Below are 20,450 nucleotides of genomic sequence, written 5' to 3'. Positions count from 1 at the left end.
CTATTACATGGCCAGGAAAGTAAAATGCACATCAATAAAGCGCGCATATACAAAACGTGGACAGAAAGCTATGGAGCCTGACAGCAACATAGAGAAAAGAAAGAAAAAAGGAAATGTTCCCGCACTGACAAAGGAAAGATGGTGCTTTCGGCATTAACATAACATTTGCAATTTAAACGCTTTTTTTCCCTTCGCTTCCCGCCTCTTCAACACCCTTATTCGAAGCTCGGCTTTATAACCAACTGCCTCCAGCGCATATTTTCTCGTCCCGTGAGCTCGGCGTCTCAGCAAAAGAAGCGCCCTGTTTCCTTATTGCGAAAGCCGGAGATCGGGCATCTTGCAGTCTACACGTCCGTAAGGCACCCAAGACAAGCTAGGGAGAGAAGGGGCATAGGGAAAATGAGGAAAGGAGGACAGCGCCAAATAATGCGAGCAGAGATTGTCGGCTGCCAGGATTTCGTCAGGCGCATGATGCTTGAGGAAAAGTGAGCGTCTCTGCTACCGTCGAGAACAATGAATAGGCGTAATTTATTCAGGAAGATCATCTCCGCTGTCCCCGCTCTTTCTCGCGTCATAGCTTTCATTTATTTATTGATTCATTCATTTTTCGGGTACTGCTTTTCTTGAAGTAATGACGTGTTTGCGAACCCAACACCGAGTGAGCGTGCGCGACCGGCTGAAGAAAGAAAATAAAAAAAAAGATGGACAGAAATAATAAAGCCACAAACCTCTTCTTGAAGGCTTGGCTGTTTATAGTAGGGGCCATCAGCTGAAAGAAGGGAGCTCAAACCATGGAAGAGAAAAGAAGGGATCCCTTTCTCTGCGTTCGAAGTCTCCTGTTCATTGTTCTCACTTTCTAAAACCTCGACATAGGGTGTGGGATTGTTTCTTGAGTATTCGAAACACAAAGTTCAATTTATACCCTTGCTGATGTCCAGATTTATACCTCATTTAATTTTTTATAGCATCTTTAAAAACAGCGTGCTCAACAACGGTGGAGAGAATTGGGTTTACGAAAAAAAAAAACTGTGGAGGGGCACTAAAAACTAGATACGTGCTTTGAGTGAGAAAGCGCTGTTTTTTGCTGTTTGTTTACTGTTCATTTTATTTCATTTTTTTATTTTGTTTCCTTCCTTTCTAACGACGCGCCTACTCATTAACATACAGTCGTATGGCAATGCATTTGCTAGGCTCACCTTTGATGGACACGAGGCAACGCGGTTTTGCGGCCTATTGGTTACAGGCTCGCCTCGCAATCTGACATTCCTTGGTTCAATTCCCCGTAACTCAGGACTCACGTGGGTTTCCAGACAACGATTTCCCTGGACATCACTTTCGCTGCCGATGAATCATAAAAATGCTTTCACATTAATAACTAAAACAAGCTGTTTGAGAATAAAACAAATACTGTCGTTTTCGAATAGAGTGCCGTAAAAAATAGATGACGGAAATACGCCTACTTAGGGCAGGTAGTGACAGCTGATACGGATCATGAGGGGCAATTAACTGGAAGAATAAGAATGGGGTGAAACGCATATGGCAAGCTCTCTCAGATCATGAGTGGCAGTTTGCCAAATAGCTCAAGAGAAAAGTATATAACAGCTGTATCTTACATGTACTCACCTATGGGTCAGAAATGTGCAGGCTAACAATAAGTGTTCAACTTAAGGACGACGTAGTGAGCTATGGAAAGAAAAATGATAGGTGTAACTTTAAGAGGCTGCAAGCGGGCAGAATGGGCGAGGGAACAAACGATGACATCCTAGTCGAAATCAAGAGGAAGGAATGGGCTTGGGCAGGACATATAATGCGGAGGCAAGATAACCGCTGGTCCTTAAGGACAACGGAGTGGAAGGGGGCGGCAGAAAGTTAGGTGGGCGGATGACATTAAGAAGTTGGGGCGGTAGGGTGGCCGAAGCTGGCAAAGGACAGTTTTTTGGAAAGACATGGGAGAGGCCTTTGCCCTGCAGTGGCTCACTCACATCGGGCACGGCAGAATAAAAGAAGTTAAAATTGTCAGTTATGCTGGTGAAGAATGGAAAATAGTTATAATTATCTCAAGTTCGCAGGATATGAGTTGAGAAAGATGTTAATGTTACATTCGTTTCGCACTGACCCTGAAGAAATCGTTTCCGCCGTTGATAATACGCACCTCAGAAAAGTATGCACTCTTTGATAAAGAATAGATGCTGGATAAGGTTACCGTAAACGGTTTCATAATGAAAGATTTCATGAAATAGGCAACAAAGTGCGATACTGTGACACTAAACAAACGATGGTGTAGCTACGTCACCTTTCTTGGCCGATTACCTGGCAGTTCTTTGGGAATCCGAGCTGATATAAAGCACACAGTATTGTTCACTCTTTCTGATTTGCTTCGCAAGTGCAACATGGAAATGTAGGGTACAGTAGGATGAAGCCACAGCCTAGTTGAAACGTACAAGCAATTTGAAAAATCGCAGTTTACCAGAGGAATAAGTGGTATAAACTCTGCGTCGTAAGAACCAACTCGTGATTGCCAAGTACTCGACTGCACCAGCTGAATAAACACAGGACGAAGTAAGAAAAACGACAGAGACGTTTTGTGTCGACCTTCTTACTTCGCTCTTTGTTTTCGCTGTTCTATTTTTGTGAACAAGTTCTATTGCCACTGTCAAATCCAGAAAGAAAGGCCCCCTCTGACTCAAATACTTTACGAAATTAGATATAATAAAGAAATAAATATACAAACTAAATACAGCAGTAAAAACTTCTAATTGGCTTCAAATTTCTTGAATGCAAATCGCAACCCCCGGGAGATGTACGGCCCTTTGTACGTTTGCTTCATCAAAACGCCGAAATGTCGTGTGCAGGCACACTCTGATCAATAATACAATTCCGCTCTTACCCTCATGAACTTTCAAGCATCTTACAGGGGCTTCATCACGTCTTACAGCGAGAGCTGATAAAGAGGACGTTTCCCGATTCTGCGGCATCGTCGGCGTAACATGACAGGTGCAACGCATGTTACGCCGACCATGTAAATTAGTGACAGCATAGTGGCGTCTTCAGCGGCGTCATCGAAACGCGCCATGCTTATTGGACCGGACAAAATTACTCCACTAATGACGTCACGAGTTCTTTCTCTCTCTCTTTCTCCTCCCACCTCTCTCTCTCAATGAGTGTTTCATGCCGGACGCCCGCATCAAACGCATGAATAAGCGACCGTACCCTCCTACCTCCTACCCGACACATTTCTCTCCCCTCCCCTCCCCTTCCCCCCCCCCCCCCCCCCCCTATCATTACTTCTCATGACTGGTTAGTATACTCCCTTTCATACATAGCAGGCAACGCCGCCGCGGTGGCTCAGTGGTTATGGTGTTCGGCTGCTGACCCGAAAGACGCGGGTTCGATCCCTGCCGCGGCGGTTGAATTTCTTTGGAGGAGAAATTCTAGAGGCCCGTGTCATGTGAGATGTCAGTGCACGTTAAAGAACCCCAGGTGGTCGAAATTTCCGGAGCCCTCCACTACGGCGTCTCTCATAGCCTTAGTCGCTTTGGGACGTTAAACCCCATAAACCAAACCAAACCAAACATAGCAGGCAACGCTGCAAAAGCAAGCGCACCTGTTCGCGCACGGTAAGCCCGGGCCCAAAAAGTAGTTAGCCATACAACCACAGTGAGCACAGACATATTTCGTTCCGGCAAATCTCAAGTACCGTGAATGGCAAACCTCCTGCACTTCGTTTTACCTCTTCCCACATTTTCGTCCTGTGAGTCATCGAGACTTCCATAATGACATGTGACGGCATGATACTCGGCTGGTAGGACGAATCGCTCTGTCTCAATCCGTGCCTAAAAAGTAGTTCACTCGGAGTAAAAATTATAGCCACAAGGCCCGAACACTGAGCGCGTCGCAGCTTTGGCCGTGATTTTCAGCGCTACCACTTCATTTGGCATGCGCTTTGTTTTTGTCTAAACACACAGCGAGGCTACGAGGAGGACAAATTGGCTTCGCCGACGCACTACTTCCGCAGTCTCCGCAGCGTTGCCTGCTAGGTATGAAACAGAGTATATACCCGGCTGCTCCAACACATTGAGGCAAAGGTATTCACTAGAACGTGTAATCATGGCGCTAATGTGAACATAGCAGCATGAAAGCAGCAGACATCCTGCGCCCCTATTCAGAGTTACTAAATACTCCAACTGGCACGGGCATTTCGCACCATCCCAAATATCGCCGAAATTCGCATTACCTCAAGAGTAAACGTCCAGTAATTTTTTTTGTTTTCTACACAGTCTTTCTTTTTATTCTTTCGCATACAAAAAAAATAAAAATAGGCAGTCATGACTGTCCAATTCATCAACGAGAACTCCGACACCGAAAATCTGTGTGGTTGGGAAGAAACAAGCAGAAAGCCGTAAAGCGCTCATGGATGCCAAACAGGCTTTTCCTGGCGATTTAAGATGAAATTGTGCTTCTTACTGAGGTTCTCAGCTCAGGTCAGAGATAGTAGTCAACTTCCTTATATATTGGCTGTTTCATTTTACTCATTAACGATGTTTTATGAAAATGCCACAGTACTCACAAAGCGCTCCTTCTGACCTCCACTTCGCTCAAAAATATTTGCGAATAATAACTGATTAATTGCCTAACACGTTGTATTCAACTTTTTAAACGGTATATTCGAATTATTCTGCACAAAAAAGCATCCTGAATAAGCGATGCTTCTCAGCCTAATACAATGATTACATTGAAAGGCGCGCATTCTGGATCCTCAATGCGGAAAAACCCTCGTCAGATCATTTGTTCTTTTGGTCCTCTCCACTGCTTTCGCCTCTTCCTGGATGAGGTATCGCAAGCTCAGACAGAAGCCTAAAACAACTAAAATAAAAACGACCGTGCTGTCTCGATCCGGCAAACTATTGTTGACAGCCAGAATAGACTTAATTTCTGCAACTAAGTCATGAAGAAACTGGCATTACCGTCATATCAACCTACCTTACTCTGAGATGCTTATTGTTTTATATCTGGCAAAGAATTCGAATGGCTCCATTATATAATGTCTCATATTAATTCAATGAAGTTTCTCAGCACTCAGTAAAACAAAGAACTTCAATCTCTTGAGAGCTCTTTTTTTTTAACACATCGCAGCGGGGAAATTGCGTTTATGTAAGAGCGGCTATTCAGTTATCAGATTACCCAGAATCACAAACCTGTGGTTATTTTATGCCAGTAATGCTTTTAAAATGAGGCTTATTGGACTTCATTAACTTCGATATCGACGTGTTCTATGTATGTAGTGGCGTTGTCAATCTCTCTACGCAGCTAGGAAAAAGCACCAGGTGTCAATATTATATTTATTGCTTTGCAATTTTTTCACTCCTCACCGATTTCTGAAATGTCCACAGCATATCATTTCTGCCCATTCACCATAAGCTGCTAAATTTTTGCTGTGCTGTTAGTCCCTCTGCCGTTTGGGGAAAAAAAGAACCTCGGAATACTCTATTTTCCCTACTCCACGAGAGTTTAGTCGTTGTATTCGGCATACCTTCGGCAATAGTTGTGACGGGTGTTCAATGCATCCCTACAAGTACATTGCCGTGCTCTAAATTGGAAATCCATGTCTTGGATCTAACGTTCTCCTCAACTGTCCCGACGTAAATACTCACTGATGTCTCGCCCAGATATTGTATTCGGGCGCATAAAACGGTTCCGGTTCAGTGTGCGTTCAGGTAATTTTTCACGGTGAGTCTGAGTGACATTAACATGGAGGTTCTTCGTGCGTCCCGCTCGTCATATGTGCTACACATTAGTGACATATTTCCTAAAATCAGCCTGGTGTAGTCTGAGACGTGCCCCTTTAGAACAGATGAAATGCTTTCATTATGTACTACAGCGTATTTAATGATCAAAGTTTGAAATGTTAAAACACGTTTCAATAAACCAGGACAGATATAGTAACGCGAGGCCTTGTTTTCATTGCGGGAACTTTCGGGAACTAGTATATCCGGATCCGATCTTTACCCTTTGCTCGTAGTATATGAAGCTTTCTCAATTACATGTCACGTTTCGGCATGTTTTCAGTCACTTCCGCCTGCAGTTGCTTTGTTTTTTAATCCTTCATTTTTTCGGTAAGGCTGAACAAAAAGAAGCAGACTTCAGTACATTTCAATGAGGCTATTTGGCATATATTTCTCGAAGAAAACCATAATTGTGCCAAAATTAGGCCACTGAAAGATGGTTGAGATTTCTTTCACATAACTTTAACGGCCTGGTAAGGAAAGGAAAATTGTATATTTTGTCGCTAGCAACATGCTATTTGCTGATAGAGAGCCATGAAGCAAATTCTATGGATTCTACTCCAGATCGTAGGTTAGAACGCTTCCATTTAGTGAAGCCCTCAAGAAATGCAGATTGCAAAAGGGAACTTCGAAAAATTGTGCGAAGTTTAAACTGCCGCAGAATACATTCCAATACTGACATTAATTAAAGCATATATAGTGTTAAAACTCTCGTAATCATAGATCTTCATTCATGATTGGCCCTAGTGTGGACCCAGGCGCTGTCATTTAGATAGATGTTTGCACACACATGAAAAAAATAGACGAACGTCCTCAGATATATCGTGGTAAATCCAGTCCCATCAGTGAATGTTCGGTAACACGAATTGAAAGAGGGTATAGTAAGCGATTTCAGCACTGAGAGAATTGCTACGAAGAATCATTCGCAATGTGCTGGCAGACTTTGAGCGGAAAAAAAAAATGTATATAAATTTTGATTAATTTGTCAGTCTCTTAAAGTTATGACACTGTAGCCCGTCTAAAACCTAAGTATTAACAATGTTTGGATGGGTGATGACATGCCTTTTTTCTAAAACTGCTATGCTTATCATTCACTTTAAGCACACCATCGTCTTTAGGTTGCAATCCCCCTTTTGACGCATTTTGCGTTTTTCAAGTATTACGGCACTCGTTTAGTTACTTTTATTAGTAATAAATTTTCTTTAATTGTACATAGAAGCTGACAATCCACAGCAACACTTGAGAACGAAAAGAAAAATAACGAAGCAAATAAAGTTACGTATGCGGTCGTAAATGTGTGCAAGTCAGCAGCCCAGACCTCGGTTTTTCAGCTATTGTTGGCGTAAAGATTTCTGCTGTCACGTCCTCGCTAAGCGCAGAAACTTCCTTTCTAGTACTCCGCAATCCGCCCTTGTAATAAGCTAGCCAGGTTCCGTGTCCGTCCCATTTTCCGTCTGCTCGAGCCACACAAAAACAGCAAAAAGTGCGCACAAGCGGCACCCTTCGGCTCGCGTTTTGCATCGCTTTTTTTCCGGCCCCAATGAACTGGGATGAACAACCGAGCAGCACTAATTTCACGTCGACAGCTTGAGGCCGTAATAATAACTCCATAGAATCGAGCAAGTCCTGTGGCGCCTGTCTCGCTTAGGCGGCAGCGGCGGAAAGCCGTTAATTATGTCGCACGTCCAAGACTCCTCCCAAAGTGACAACCAGTTGGGACGTCTGCACGCCAAAGCGGTTCTCCGCGAACGCTCTCAGACTTTCGATATGAACTTGGCAACCGACGTGTCAGCTTACAGTGCGGCCCCCCGTTCGGTTGGAAGAAGGAAGGATTGCCGTCTGCGTCCCTGGTCTGAGCGTGGCGGGTGTATCACGCGAGGTTACTTCCGGGTCGCCTTTTGTTGCCGCTGCCTTCTTTCAAGATACGGTCGATCAAAAATTACGAATAGGATGAATAGCAGGGTATTCTGCCCGAGCCTTGGAGTAGATTTTCATCATTAAAGTCTTTAAAGCATGCGAAATTCTAACAGCTGCGAAGATTATAACCTAAGTTTCACTCTATTTCATTTGAGAACCTCAAGATCTCCACTTCCGTGTTTAAAAGTCTCCTCCCATCGCTAACTGCATCAGTTAATATGCTTTGCGGTAAGAATATGTCTCCGCTGCCAAGAGTAAGCAATCCATGTATTTAGGGATCAAAATCTACCGGGGGACTTGGGCAGCACACCATGTCCCTAAAAGACAGAGTGCTAGAAGACAGCACAGTTCTTTTTCACTCCAATATAGGCTTTTTTGTGCTGAGAGTTTATGACGGTGGTTCGTACGGAAAGTACCTATTTAGCAAAATGAGAAATACAAAGCAGTCCAGTGACATGCAGAGCAGAAATATGCTGATCATAAAATCTTTCCTCCTCTTCGTTGTCTTATTTGTTTTCTTTCTTGTATCCTTCTGGGCGCAAAAAAAAAACACATGATAAACGGTGCAAATAATCAGTTTGCCATGTGGTTCAAGAAAAGAAAAAGTTATTTACTTTTTTTTTCATGTAGGGACGTCCAAAACCGTCTAGTTGACATTACCACAACCGCCTGTGAAGATGAATATTCTTCAGCGGATCTAGCTTGCGCGATAAAACAGAGTCCGGCCTTTTCTTTCTTTCATGCCGTAAATGGAAACAAATGAAGGCGCATATAAACTTTTTCCTTCAGGACTTCTTGTTTTCGCCACGAACATAACCAGATATAACGGAATGATTTGCAAAAGAACATAAAGCAGATGCTGTTGTCGCAGCATTTAGGCATTGAAAAGTTTCGCGTAGTCTGTCATAAAAACGGTGAAAAAAATACTGCTTTTTCAAAAGCGAAAGCGCGAAGTTTCGATTTAAAGGCAACATAGAGTAAAGGGATGTGCTTTATACCAGCGGCTTGCGTACCCCCCCCCCCCTCCCACCCCTCCCCCAATCTTTATATTATTGCGCCATTAGAGTGAAAACTGCCATACATTAGTGAAACAGTGCAATAAATACTGGCCGCCTTTTTCCAACTAGAATATTCAGGGCGGAAACATATCAAGCTTCTGCGAGTGAATAAGTATAACCGGGCAAATATTTGTACCTGTACAAAAAGATCGCATTTTCGAGATTATCGTCCAAATTGACGCGGTGAAAAGTTGCAAGCCTTTAACTACTTTATTTTTCAGCTGTGTAAGTTTTAAATTTTTTCTTCTAGGGGGAGAGGGGGCGTTGTTTGAAAAGTGGGTAGTGCTTTGCGACCCATATCCAGAGTTGTAGGTTGTGTACACGTTTATATAACTGTGTTTCAGTTGGATGCAGGTCAGAACCTGACATTCCAATTGTGCGTGCGGTAGATTTGTACTTACGAAGTATTTATTCACACTGATGCATTGGCGCACACTGCTGAAGTCAAAAAGTGGCAAAATGTTTTTCTGCTCTGATTGCAACAAAATAAGGCTCTGCGTTTTATATATGTTTCTTCACAAAGCTAAAGCTGGCTGTTATCAATCTGGAGCGTCTTTGTTGCGTGATTATCTCCTTTGCTATGTTCCCAATTCGTTTAGTTCTGGCTTTTTTATTTTACTTCGCTCGCTCACAAGGTGGTGCGGCCAGTGCCATAAAATTCAGCGAAAAAGAAAACATTTTGGCGTTACTTTGTCCAGAGACGTCTAATCGAAAGATCATTGCCTCTAATATACAGCACCAAGCGAAGAAAGCATTTTAGTTTGTCGCAATATAACATATTTATTGATGTTCCATTAAATTAAGAAGAAATGCAGTTTACATCTACGCCAAAGGTGTTTTCTTGTATGCGTCATTTATCGCGCGTCGCACATGCATTTGAAAGCTCGCGCACAGGTACGCACGAAAGGGCAAAACCTTGAATACGTTTTAAAAGGAAACCAAACCACGCAAAAGAAGTCCACCATTTTGTTCGTAGTTTCCGATCCAAAACTTACTGCAGCTTTAAAAGCTTCTCATTGTACGGAACCCTCGCGCTTGCTTTCTTACTAATTTTCTAGTTTCGAAATATTCATTAGCGCCGGTGCTTTTTTATTCTTTTGGAAACCCCAAGAAGACATTGTAGGCTCACTTAGAGCAACATGGCATTAAATTCCAGCAAAAAAAGATTAAAAAGCAATCGCGAAATAAGCTTGTGGTACATACCGGAAGGGACCAGCAGCACAAGCAAGACGGTGAGCGTCGCCTCGAGCCTCATTCCAGACATCTTGGATTGAGTCCTTCCTTTTTTTTCTTTTCTTCCACGTTCAGCTGCACGGCACGTTCGTCCTATCTGCGTCGGTCCTTCGGGAGACAGTAACGAGTCCACCGCTGTCCTCCAGCCCTCGCACCCACACGACAGACAGAGAGCGTCCGTCACCGGAGTGATTCAGCAAGAAGGGCTGAAAAGATGTGTTGCTACTGTACTTCTTCTGTTTGATCCAGGACAGTCTTGCCCGGACGGCTACAGCCGGGAAATGGAGGAAAATAGAGTTGTCGGCGTGCGAGACGACGTCGATACAGCAGCAGTGCTCGCTTCACGGGAGAAGCGAGCAGGATTAGAAAGCAAATACGAGAAGGTCGGCCGCGCTCACGCACAGGGAGGTGCAAAAAGGGAAAGAAAAAAAGACGGGAGGCAGAGGAAGGTCTCTTCTATCCCGCTCAGAGGCGTCGGACACGTCTCTCTGCCCTGGCACTTGTCTCCTGTGGCGTTGAACGAGACGGAGCGCGCGCGCTCACACACGCACACACGACGGGGGCGCGAAAGAGGGACACCGGTCCGCCGCGGCTCTCACATGTTGACGGGCCTGTCTGGCAGCGCGCGCGCGACGTCTCCGCGCTCCGCTTGGGGGCAGCCGTTGCGCTCCGCTACTGGTATCGGGACTGTCGGGTCCCTTTTTATCCCGCTTAGGGAGAGGGGGGCGGTGCCCCGAACTGAGACCGGCGGCGACCGGAGCGCCGCCGCTGCCGCTTCGCCAAACCGCGCGCGCGTGCCTGCTTTCCCCACCCTCCGTTTCCCCATCCCTCTCACCACTCCGCTTCCTGTGCTTCCTTCCTTAACTTCCTGTACTTCCTCCTCCCTCCTGCCTTCTTTTGTCTCAAGCACACCGAGCACTTCAACGACAGAGAGACACAGTGTCCACGCGCCTGGTTGTGCCAACAACTACTTCACTTTTCGCAGTGTGATATTGCTTTACCTCTGGTAGCTTTCCTGTACTGTTTTCCTTAGCCTGTTTTTCCCACAACTTTGACGTCAGCGTCTCATGCAGGTTTTTCGTGGAGAGAAAATTAAGTCTCCTCTTTTTAAACACCTCGAAAAAAATTACTCCTTCATGAAATGACAGGTTGCCTGGACCAGTATTGCCATTCCTCCGCCCCAATTTTTTCTTTTACAAATCCTCAATGCAGGCCTAAGTAAATGAAAAGCGACAAAAACAAGGAACTAAAGCCTGGAACAGTTTGTGTTACTCTCACTGACAGAGAATTTATCCTTTTCCGAGGAGCGTGCGAGCATGTAAGTGAAGCGTCGAGGTGTGCTTACGCGTTGTTATTTTTTAAACTAGCCCATGCTGTCACTCTGCATACAGCAGATCCTCAAGTAAGTACGAAACAAGGGAAGAAATTTCACACATTTCCGCGAATGCTAGAGAATCTACTGCAGGAATGCACGCGCCTACCCCTTCTCATAACCCCCCCCCCCCCCCCCCCCCTGTTCTCTTCACAACTCTAAGCGCAACGTAAAGCTGAGAAGTTAACGCCTTCGCGCCATACTTACCCCGCATTTCCTCTCGTCTGCTGGTGTCTCTTCCCACGGCAGCTGTCATACAAAAGACCATTATGCTACAAAGGCTCTTTGGCGTCTGCTTTTCTTCAGGTTCGTCTTCTTATTCTAAGCCAACTCAATAATAAAGGTAACTTATTCTTTTACCTGCGCAATGATGTACGTAGCGTACGTTATGAGTGTCTGAGTGTACAAATTACGCTTATAAAGACACATGATAAGCAATTCCTTCTGCGTGTTTTTCTCACAGGAAAATTGGGGCCAAGAGAAGTTGTCTTTGGTTTGCGGACAAAAAAAGAGACATGACGCCGCCTAAAATTGAGAGCACGGACTGTATAAGCTTTGCGACGTTAACGATAAAAAAAAAACACGTCCATGACATTCGTTGTGGTCAGGAGTGGTATTTCGTTCACAATAATTCACTAGAATGATGGCGCCTGCAGTGTTCGTCATACCTTCTCCTGTGGACAACCCATGCGATTTCGCACATGAGTACATAAGTAGCTAAGAATTGCGGTGGGTCAGCTATATATATATATATATATATATATATATATATATATATATATATATATATATATATATATTGTTGACATACAACCCTGTATTTAAGCAGCTTCTGAATTCGCGTGTGTGCACAGTCGTATACACAGGTTGCACGTGTCATTGCTATCTATAGTTTAATAGTTCGAAAGCATTCACTGCTTATACGCCGAATCAACTTTCAATTCATGAGCTTTTCGTGAGGAGCTGGTGCTTGTACTGCAGCTAAAAAAAAATATGTTATGTATTTTTCATTCAATCTGTTGAACATGTTGCGATATTTTCCGTCCTTAAGCACAGAACGTTTTTGGCTCCCATTATCGGAAAATGCAGGCAAATCGCACTGAACCTGGGGTAGAAGTTATCCGAAAACATCGGAACTTTTCCGTCACAGTGGTAGCCAGCGAAAACAAATTTACCCCAATGTAGCCTCATCCGGGATTCGAACCAGCCCCAACACGCACTAAATTTTCCAGTGACTTAGACCACTCAGCCACAGGTCTTTTTTTTTTTTGTTAAACATAGAATTCATCGAAGCGAAAAAGTGCTCTATGAACGTGAACTGATTGATTTATTGATTTATTGGGGTTTAACGTCCCAAAGCGACTCAGGCTATGATGGGCGCCGTAGTGAGGGGCTCCGGAAATTTCGATCACCTGGGGTTCTTTAACGTGCACTGGCATCGCACAGTACACGGGCCTCTGGAATATCGCCTCCATCGAAATTCAGCCGCCGCGGCCGGGATCGAACCCACGTCTTTCGGGCCAGCAGCCAAGCGCAGTAACCATAGAGCCACCGCGGAGGGTGAACGTGAACTATTTACAAAGCTATTCATTCAGTGGCATGAAAGCTATTCATTCACTGGCATTAAATCCAGTTCAACACAGTACACGTGCATGTAGCAAAGCATTAAATTTAAGGCAAGGCTGGTCAGAGCCATCGCGATGGGTGCTCCAACTGGTAGCCTCGCGTGCTACGTGCTGCCACGACGTCTTCGTCTTCGTTCATACGCTCGTTCAATGTTTAAAGACCCTCGACTCCAGCAGCGCTGCCACCATGGCCATCCAAAAGAGCCGGTTGAGCTAAGAAACGAGTCGCAGTTACATGAATGCGACAGAAGTCGACTCTAGCCCACTATTTGAGGCCACGAATAGGTTTTGAGAAGGAAAGACATGACTCGTCCTCTACTGTCTTCCTCGACGTTTTTGCAATTTCTCCCAAAAAGTGGGCTCTAGTCGACTTCTGTCACATTCATGTAAACGCGTCTATAGAAAGGCTTGACTGTGCAGCTGATGTTAACAGCTTGCTATAGCCGCACACGAAGGTGAGGGGACGGCCAAGGCGACCGATGAGGATCGACCAAGTGTAATGACGCGTGAAAGAGAGAAAGCAATGAGGGACGCTCAGCACGCTGCCCGTCGCAAAAAGCACACCCGGCAGACCACGGTGGCACGCAAAGAGGTGAAAAGCACCGAAAGAAGCGGCTGACGGCGCAAAGCTCCTCAAGCCACGAAAGCAGCCAGAGAGACTGTGCCTGCTGCCAACGCGTTTCCGGTAAAGCATTTCGTGCTCACAAATAATCTTGACGGCAGGATAGGCTTCACATTTTGTTTAATTCACATATTACAAGTTAAACTCTCGAAAATTATATATATATATATATATATATATATATATATATATATATATATATATATAGAGAGAGAGAGAGAGAGAGAGAGAGAAGATCGGTCTTCCGATCGAAACGTCGAGTCGAATAAATATGTTTCCTTTAACGAAGCGTAGACTTTGCTATATACTCTTGTAAGCAGTCAAGTACTTCATGTTTTCGCAACACACACACACGCACGCGCGCGCGCGCGCACGCACGCACGCACACACACACACACACACACACACACACACACACACACACACACACACATACATATATATATACATATATATATATATATATATATATATATATATATATATATATATTATCATTGTTCTTTTCCTGCATTGAAAATGAAATCTTCCTTTTTCCCTATCTTGACGCGACAAAAGAATAGAGCTAGAGTTGTCCGCCTCGTCGTAAACATGTTTCTTCGCATTGCAAGTACATGGGAGGTCGCATATTCACATCAATGAATCGGCAGTCTATTCTATAAAGCGCGCTATAATCGGCCGTAAAAAAGAAAAGAGCGAGGAGAGGAAAAAAGTGGAAACGCAACCGCAAACGCCGTGTCGCCGAAAATTGCTATGCTAAGAACACCTCGGCGCCCGAGATTCTCCAAAGTGTTTTTCGAGAGTCTTCACTCCGCAAGGTCCATCGGTTTCCGCTCTTGTTTCTTCTTCCGCTCACGCGAACCTTTTTCTTCACTCCTTCTTTCACCTTTCTTCGTTTTTATTTCCTCCTCGGCTCCGATTCTCGACCGCATCTGGCGTGCGCACCTGTTGACTCCCGTCAGGTAGAAAGGAGAGAAAGTAAAGACAGAAGAGGCTGCGGTGGCTTGATGGTTTCTCCTCCCACTTTGGGGCTTTTCCTTTTTTCTTTTTTCTTTCACACGCCACCGCACCGGGACGACAGGAAAGGAAGGCAAAGGCGACGAGGTGAACAGTTCGCAGTCGCCACTTTGTTGCCCTGGAACGCTTATTTCTTTTTTTATAGCATTTCGAATTATTTTTAAGCCTTGACTAAGAGCGCCGTCAAAACACCTGCCACGCAGTATCACCTTTACTGTTGCTACTCTTGCTGCCTCGGGTTTCCCCAACTAAGGCGTTAGTATAGATTTGTTGCTTTGCCTCACGTTTTCCTGAGGCACTGCTCATCTTGTACAACCAGAGGTAAAGTAGATTTAAGCAAAAGTAATCCATTTAATACGGTCGGTTGATTGTGCACAACCGCTTGGTGGCGTCACGTGCCATTCTCGCCTTAGTCGCATGTCTCAGTATATTGTCCAGCCGTTGATAACAAAACATTCGTGATAAATTGCAGAAGCAAGTTTTACAATTTCAGTGACACCATTTCTGCTTTGATGAACCTGCGTGTACAGTGCATACAAGATCCTTAAATATTCAAAATTTGCCTCTACGCTCAGTACGCGAGCAAAACCCTTTAAGTGGAAAGCAGTGTTTCGCGTACCAAACTATAATATAAAATACAAATCAAATAATAACTGGGGGCTGTGTTGAATAGTTAGAAAACAGTATCCTAATTATTTGGCGTTGTGTTCCTATGAATAATATTGTATAATACGCACTCACAATTTCGATCTGTAAGCAGCGCCGCTGCTTGTCTCGGTACCTAATCAGGTTGGAAGCCGCAACGCTATGTTTTGACTGTATGCCGAGTTTGGCGCCCCGAAGCTGCACATGAGATATGGAGACGCTAGAGTGGAAGGCTCCGGATTATACTCGTCCACCTGGCGTTCTTCAACGTGCACTAACATCGCACAGCACACCGGCGTTTTTAGCGCTTCTCCTTCATTAAAATGAAGCCATCGTCACCAGAATTTTATCCTGTGGCCTTCGGCTGCAACGCTATATTTCGAAATTATAAACTGAGTTAAGAAATGAAACCACCTTTACTGGCTTCAAGTATGCGTTTTTATTTTTATCAGCTCAGTAAAGTACACAGGGAAAAAAAACTGTACGCTAAGCGCGTTATCTCTTTGCACAAAACAATGTGGCAGCAGAGAAAAGAGGAGAGCTCTGAAATCTTCGATTATTCTCAATAGATAAGCTTGTGCTACCACTTCCATCTCAAAAGAAAAGAGAACATTTTATGCTTAAAAGCCCACTGAAGTCCCGCCATATGTTAAATCTCTTCATATGACCGCCTGAAATTACCAAACAAAGAGAGCAAAGCATGTAAAATTCGTCTGATGACATATGTCGGCAAAGCAAACAGGTTCCTTAGGTAGAACCTTCATGAACCGAGTAGCTGCAACAGCACAGAAAGAGCGCATGAGTCAATGCTAAAAGCATTTTCCAACTAAAGTGCTTAGAAGGAGTAAAAAATAAACTTGAAGGAAAGGGAGCACTCTGTGAATGCAAGCCAGCATCCAGGAGAAATCGCCGTATCCTAACAAGAACACAGTTTTCACTTCGAAATCTTGAGTCAAACGACTCTATTGCTTCTCTAGCGTTCTAAATTTGTCATGAATTCCGCACATGTTCTTGTCATCAAGATAACCGCCGTATTTCTCGCTACCACTCGATACGGTGATGAACTGTAAAAATCAGAAGCGCCCACACTATTTTTTCTAACTCCTGTCACAAATATTCCGTTGTTAACATAACCTTAGCTGTAACTGGTCTTCCGATGGAAGAATTGATTTGTTTAGCTGCGCTTTCTGGCCCTCGAGCAGTTAACGCCATCACGCGTCAGATCATATTGCCTGATATAACACACTTCGGTAATAATGCCAACCACACCACAGGCAATCATCGACGCAACCTGACTCTCCCCCATCCCCACACACGCCCTTTCCGTAAAACTGTTCGCCTATGCAACGCTTTCAAACCCCCAGCTAGAATACGCCTGAGCAACATTAAAGCTGTATCATTACTGTCATTAGATCACCCAGAATCTACAATGTTCGCTTTGTCTTTTTTGGTTGCCCACACTAACAGAAGTGTTACTAACTTAGAACCGGTAGAGAAGCCTACCTACACAGCCTGCAATTCTTACGTAAGATATCTACTCTTTCGTAAATTTTATCATGCCTAGTCCAGTGCCGGATGATTATGAGAAGGGATCGAACTGATATTCTTGGCTGTAGCCCTGCCGTGGCCCCTTCATACCGACATATATATATTGAAGAACCACACTGATCTCCCCACCTCCTTTTTATTCTGTGAATGATGCTAAAAGATCCATTGGGCATACGCGATATAACAAGATTTTCATTATTCAGATATGTCACAACTCCAAATTCTGATAATAAACGCAATACTGCGTCGCCCTTTGTAAGCTATCACAAGTTCACGGCCTTGGCAGGCAGCCAAGAACCCCGTCGTGTAGATTTTATTGTGCCGCCAATCACAGTATACTGCTTCTAGAACTGCTCCGAAAGTAATCGACAAGATACAGCTGTTCGTCAGCATAATGAACAGGTGAGTATCTCAACGACCTTTCAAAAATACTCATCAGATTCGAGAAGTGCTTTCAGAGCCAGCTGCAAAAAGGGCGTCATATCTGCGGAGATGATGCAGAGGCTCCGGGATAGACCAGCGATCGAAGGCATACCGTCGGGTACCGTATGTCCGCCAGTAGGTCTGACGGAAGTTTGATGAAACAGCGCAAGGGAATGGGACGTCGACAGAGTAGCGCTGTGTCTGTCCTTTTGTGTCTATGTGCCTATGATCAACCAACTAGCCAGCACCTATACTCTTTCATGACACAAGTTATCACCCTCTCCCAATCTTCGCTGTGAGTAAGAAGCCTTGGAGTTTTTTCACAGGTCGATTATGGATGACTGAAATGTCGCGAAGGTGCTTAACGGTCAACGTGATCATTTTCCAACCAATTCACTAAATTACTAAGAGTGTCAGCTATTAGCTACTTAAACGAATAATTTTGATAATATGCAACCAGAATGGCGCCGTAATGTTTTTGTTGCTTCGTCCTGGACACCATTCACTTGTTTTAGCCTCTGAATAACCACCCCGCGTTCTTTTAGTTTCCAGCTTTTGGTTGAAAAATGGTATGATGCGGGGTGCTTCCTTGTCTAAAGGTTTTTATTTGTAGTTATTAAAAAAGCAACTGTTCCATCTACAGTTTATTCGATACACACACGCAACGTTAAAGTTTCCAGGATGCTTGAAATAAACGTGTAAACTCGAGTGACTTTATAGTCCCCTGACCAATTTTTTCTGCTGGGTGGTGAAACAAATGCCCCTATTCGAGACGATGAGAACAACGCGACGAGGTTCCCGGTGAAGCAGGCAGGTCGGAATTTGCAATCGCACGGTGAGTGCAAACGTTTCGGTACACCTATAGCGTTGAATTCGCTAAAGACTCGCTTCTCTGATAAGACGCACGAAATCCAGGCGCCCCGCGCGAAAGCCGGCGGCCCCGACCGGCGCTTGCTCGATCTACGCCGCCGCGGCCGATGCGCCGTGATCGAAGTGGGCGAAATGAAAGAGGGGGGGGGGGCCAAGCGTTGAGGGCCCGAAGCAGGCCTGCGCCACGGCAGCCGGGGTCGGCCGTTATTCAGGGGCTTTAATTAGCGTGCGACAGAACGCTCATTAAAAGGGCGAGGGAGAGGAGGAGGAGACGGAGGAGGGAGAGAGGTGGGCTGCGTGCGCTGGAAGCGATCACGCTTGAAGAAAGGGTGCAGCTAGGCAGACGGCAGCGGAAAGAACAGGGAAGAGGGCGGAAAGGGGGAAACGCCGTGGGCACCGCAAGCCGCTTTCTAGCGTGGCAGGGGCCGAAAACCTGCGCGCCCGCCTATTCAGCAATCGCCTCGCGGAAAATAAACTCGTCTTGCGTTAGCCTTTCTCCCCCCCCCCCTCCCCCTTTTGTTTTTTTCCTAACCTCTTGATGTTCCCCATCGTTATGGGACCCAGAGTGCAACCCGGAAGTTCACGCGTTGCGAGAGTCGTTAAATATACAAAGGATGCGTGATGAACTGTATGCAAATAAATAAAAACAAGGAGGAGATGGTGACACTACAGGCAGTGGTTAACTGAGGCAGCAGCCACTATCCTCGATAGCGGCGAGTCAGCAAATAATTCTCTTGATCGATGTCCGAACTTCATTCATTGCAGTGGAAGTGTGAACAATCTAGACAGAATTTTTCATCGAGAATGCAAGAGCATATTGTTAGTAGTTAAATGAGCGTTCGCATTAGCCGGTTTCATTTAGTGAAGAGCCCCTTAATGGACAGGATAGGATAGGATAGGATAGGTTAGGATAGGTTAGGTTAGGTTAGGTTAGGTTAGGTTAGGTTAGGATAGGATAGGATAGGATAGGATAGGATAGGATAGGATAGGATAGGATAGGATAGGATAGGATAGGATAGGATTAGGATAGGATAGGATAGGATAGGATAGGATAGGATAGGATAGGATAGGATAGGATAGGATAGGATAGGATAGGTTAGGCTGGGATAGGATAGGATAGGATAGGATAGGATAGGATAGGATAGGATAGGATAGGACAGGATATAGGATAGGTTAGGTTAGGTCAGGTTAGGTTAGGTTAGGTTAGGTTAGGTTAGGTTAGGTTAGGTTAGGTTAGGTTAGGCTGGGATAGGATAGGATAGGATAGGATAGGATAGGATAGGATAGGATAGGATAGGATAGGATAGGATAGGATAGGATAGGTTAGGTTAGGTTAGGTTAGGTTAGGTTAGGTTAGGTTAGGTTAGGTTAGGTTGGGTTAGGATAGGATAGGATAGGATAGGATAGGATAGGATAGGATAGGATAGGATAGGATAGGATAGGATAGGATAGGATAGGAAAGGAAAGGAAAAGACAGAACAGAATAGGACAGGACAGGATAGGTCGAAAGGTAACACGTAGTAACAGCCTTACTCTCAGTGGGCTCTTGATGGAGAGAAGCGTTGGCGGGAGAAAAATAGCAGAAAAAGAAAGAGCCACAGAACAGTGAGTCCACTAAATTCGTGCAGCCTACGCAATTTTCATGAAGACGATCCTTGTCTTGTGCCTCATCGTTTGGCTAAAAATGTTTAGCGCATTTTTGTGAAAACAAGTGAGAAAATACTAAATTCTTACTTTCCGAAATGGACGCCTAATTTCAGAAAAAAAAATTCAAGATCTTTTTTATTCGATTTGTCCTAAAGCATCCTCTGTTGCAATATGGATCTCGTAAACGGAAAGCTTTCACAACCAATGCATAGTATTGCAAAGTACCCCGTATCTGTCAAGTATGAGGTGTTATTCTTCCACTGCGCGGTCCCATCATAACGACAGCTAAGAAGATTAGTGAAACATTTTTTAAATCAAAAACAAGCCTCTCAGCCACATTTCCTGAGATAATATTCGCAACACGCCTGATACAAAAATATCAGACAAACCTTACAATGCCCGGCGACCAGCGCGGAAAGGGCAAAAAACAATATAAAAAAATTACCTCCTTATTTTATTTCTGTTTTCAGTTTATCCGACAGGAGCATGCCATTAAGTCGATTGTGCTCCTAAATGAAGCGTGGCTTCTGTTATCGCGCGGGGTTATAACAAAATTACCAGTCGGAGGGGGTGGCACCCCTGCGCCCTCCTCTGAAATGAACGATTTGTTTTGTTTTTAAAACATACACGCTACATTATACGAAAAGCACGACTAAAAAAGCGTTTTTCTTTTACACGTGCAGGTGTTGC

General features: G+C 44.6%; 1 protein-coding gene across 1 annotated transcript in view; it reads right to left on the bottom strand.

Annotated features, from left to right (window-relative positions):
- Positions 1 to 10,645, bottom strand: part of LOC149341528 (lachesin-like) — a 142,968-nt gene extending 132,323 nt beyond the window's left edge. Inside the window, exon 1 of the mRNA XM_089543629.1 lies at positions 9,962 to 10,645. Coding sequence (XP_089399755.1) covers positions 9,962 to 10,022 — 61 coding nt within the window. The 5' untranslated portion in view covers positions 10,023 to 10,645. The remainder of the gene's footprint in view (positions 1 to 9,961) is intronic.
- Positions 10,646 to 20,450: the final 9,805 nt, after the last annotated feature.

This window comes from Amblyomma mixtum, chromosome 5 (assembly GCF_055824585.1).
Source record: "Amblyomma mixtum isolate Tamu chromosome 5, ASM5582458v1, whole genome shotgun sequence".
In the NCBI taxonomy this organism is placed as follows: domain Eukaryota; kingdom Metazoa; phylum Arthropoda; class Arachnida; order Ixodida; family Ixodidae; genus Amblyomma; species Amblyomma mixtum.
This window is presented reverse-complemented; position numbering and strand designations above follow the sequence as displayed.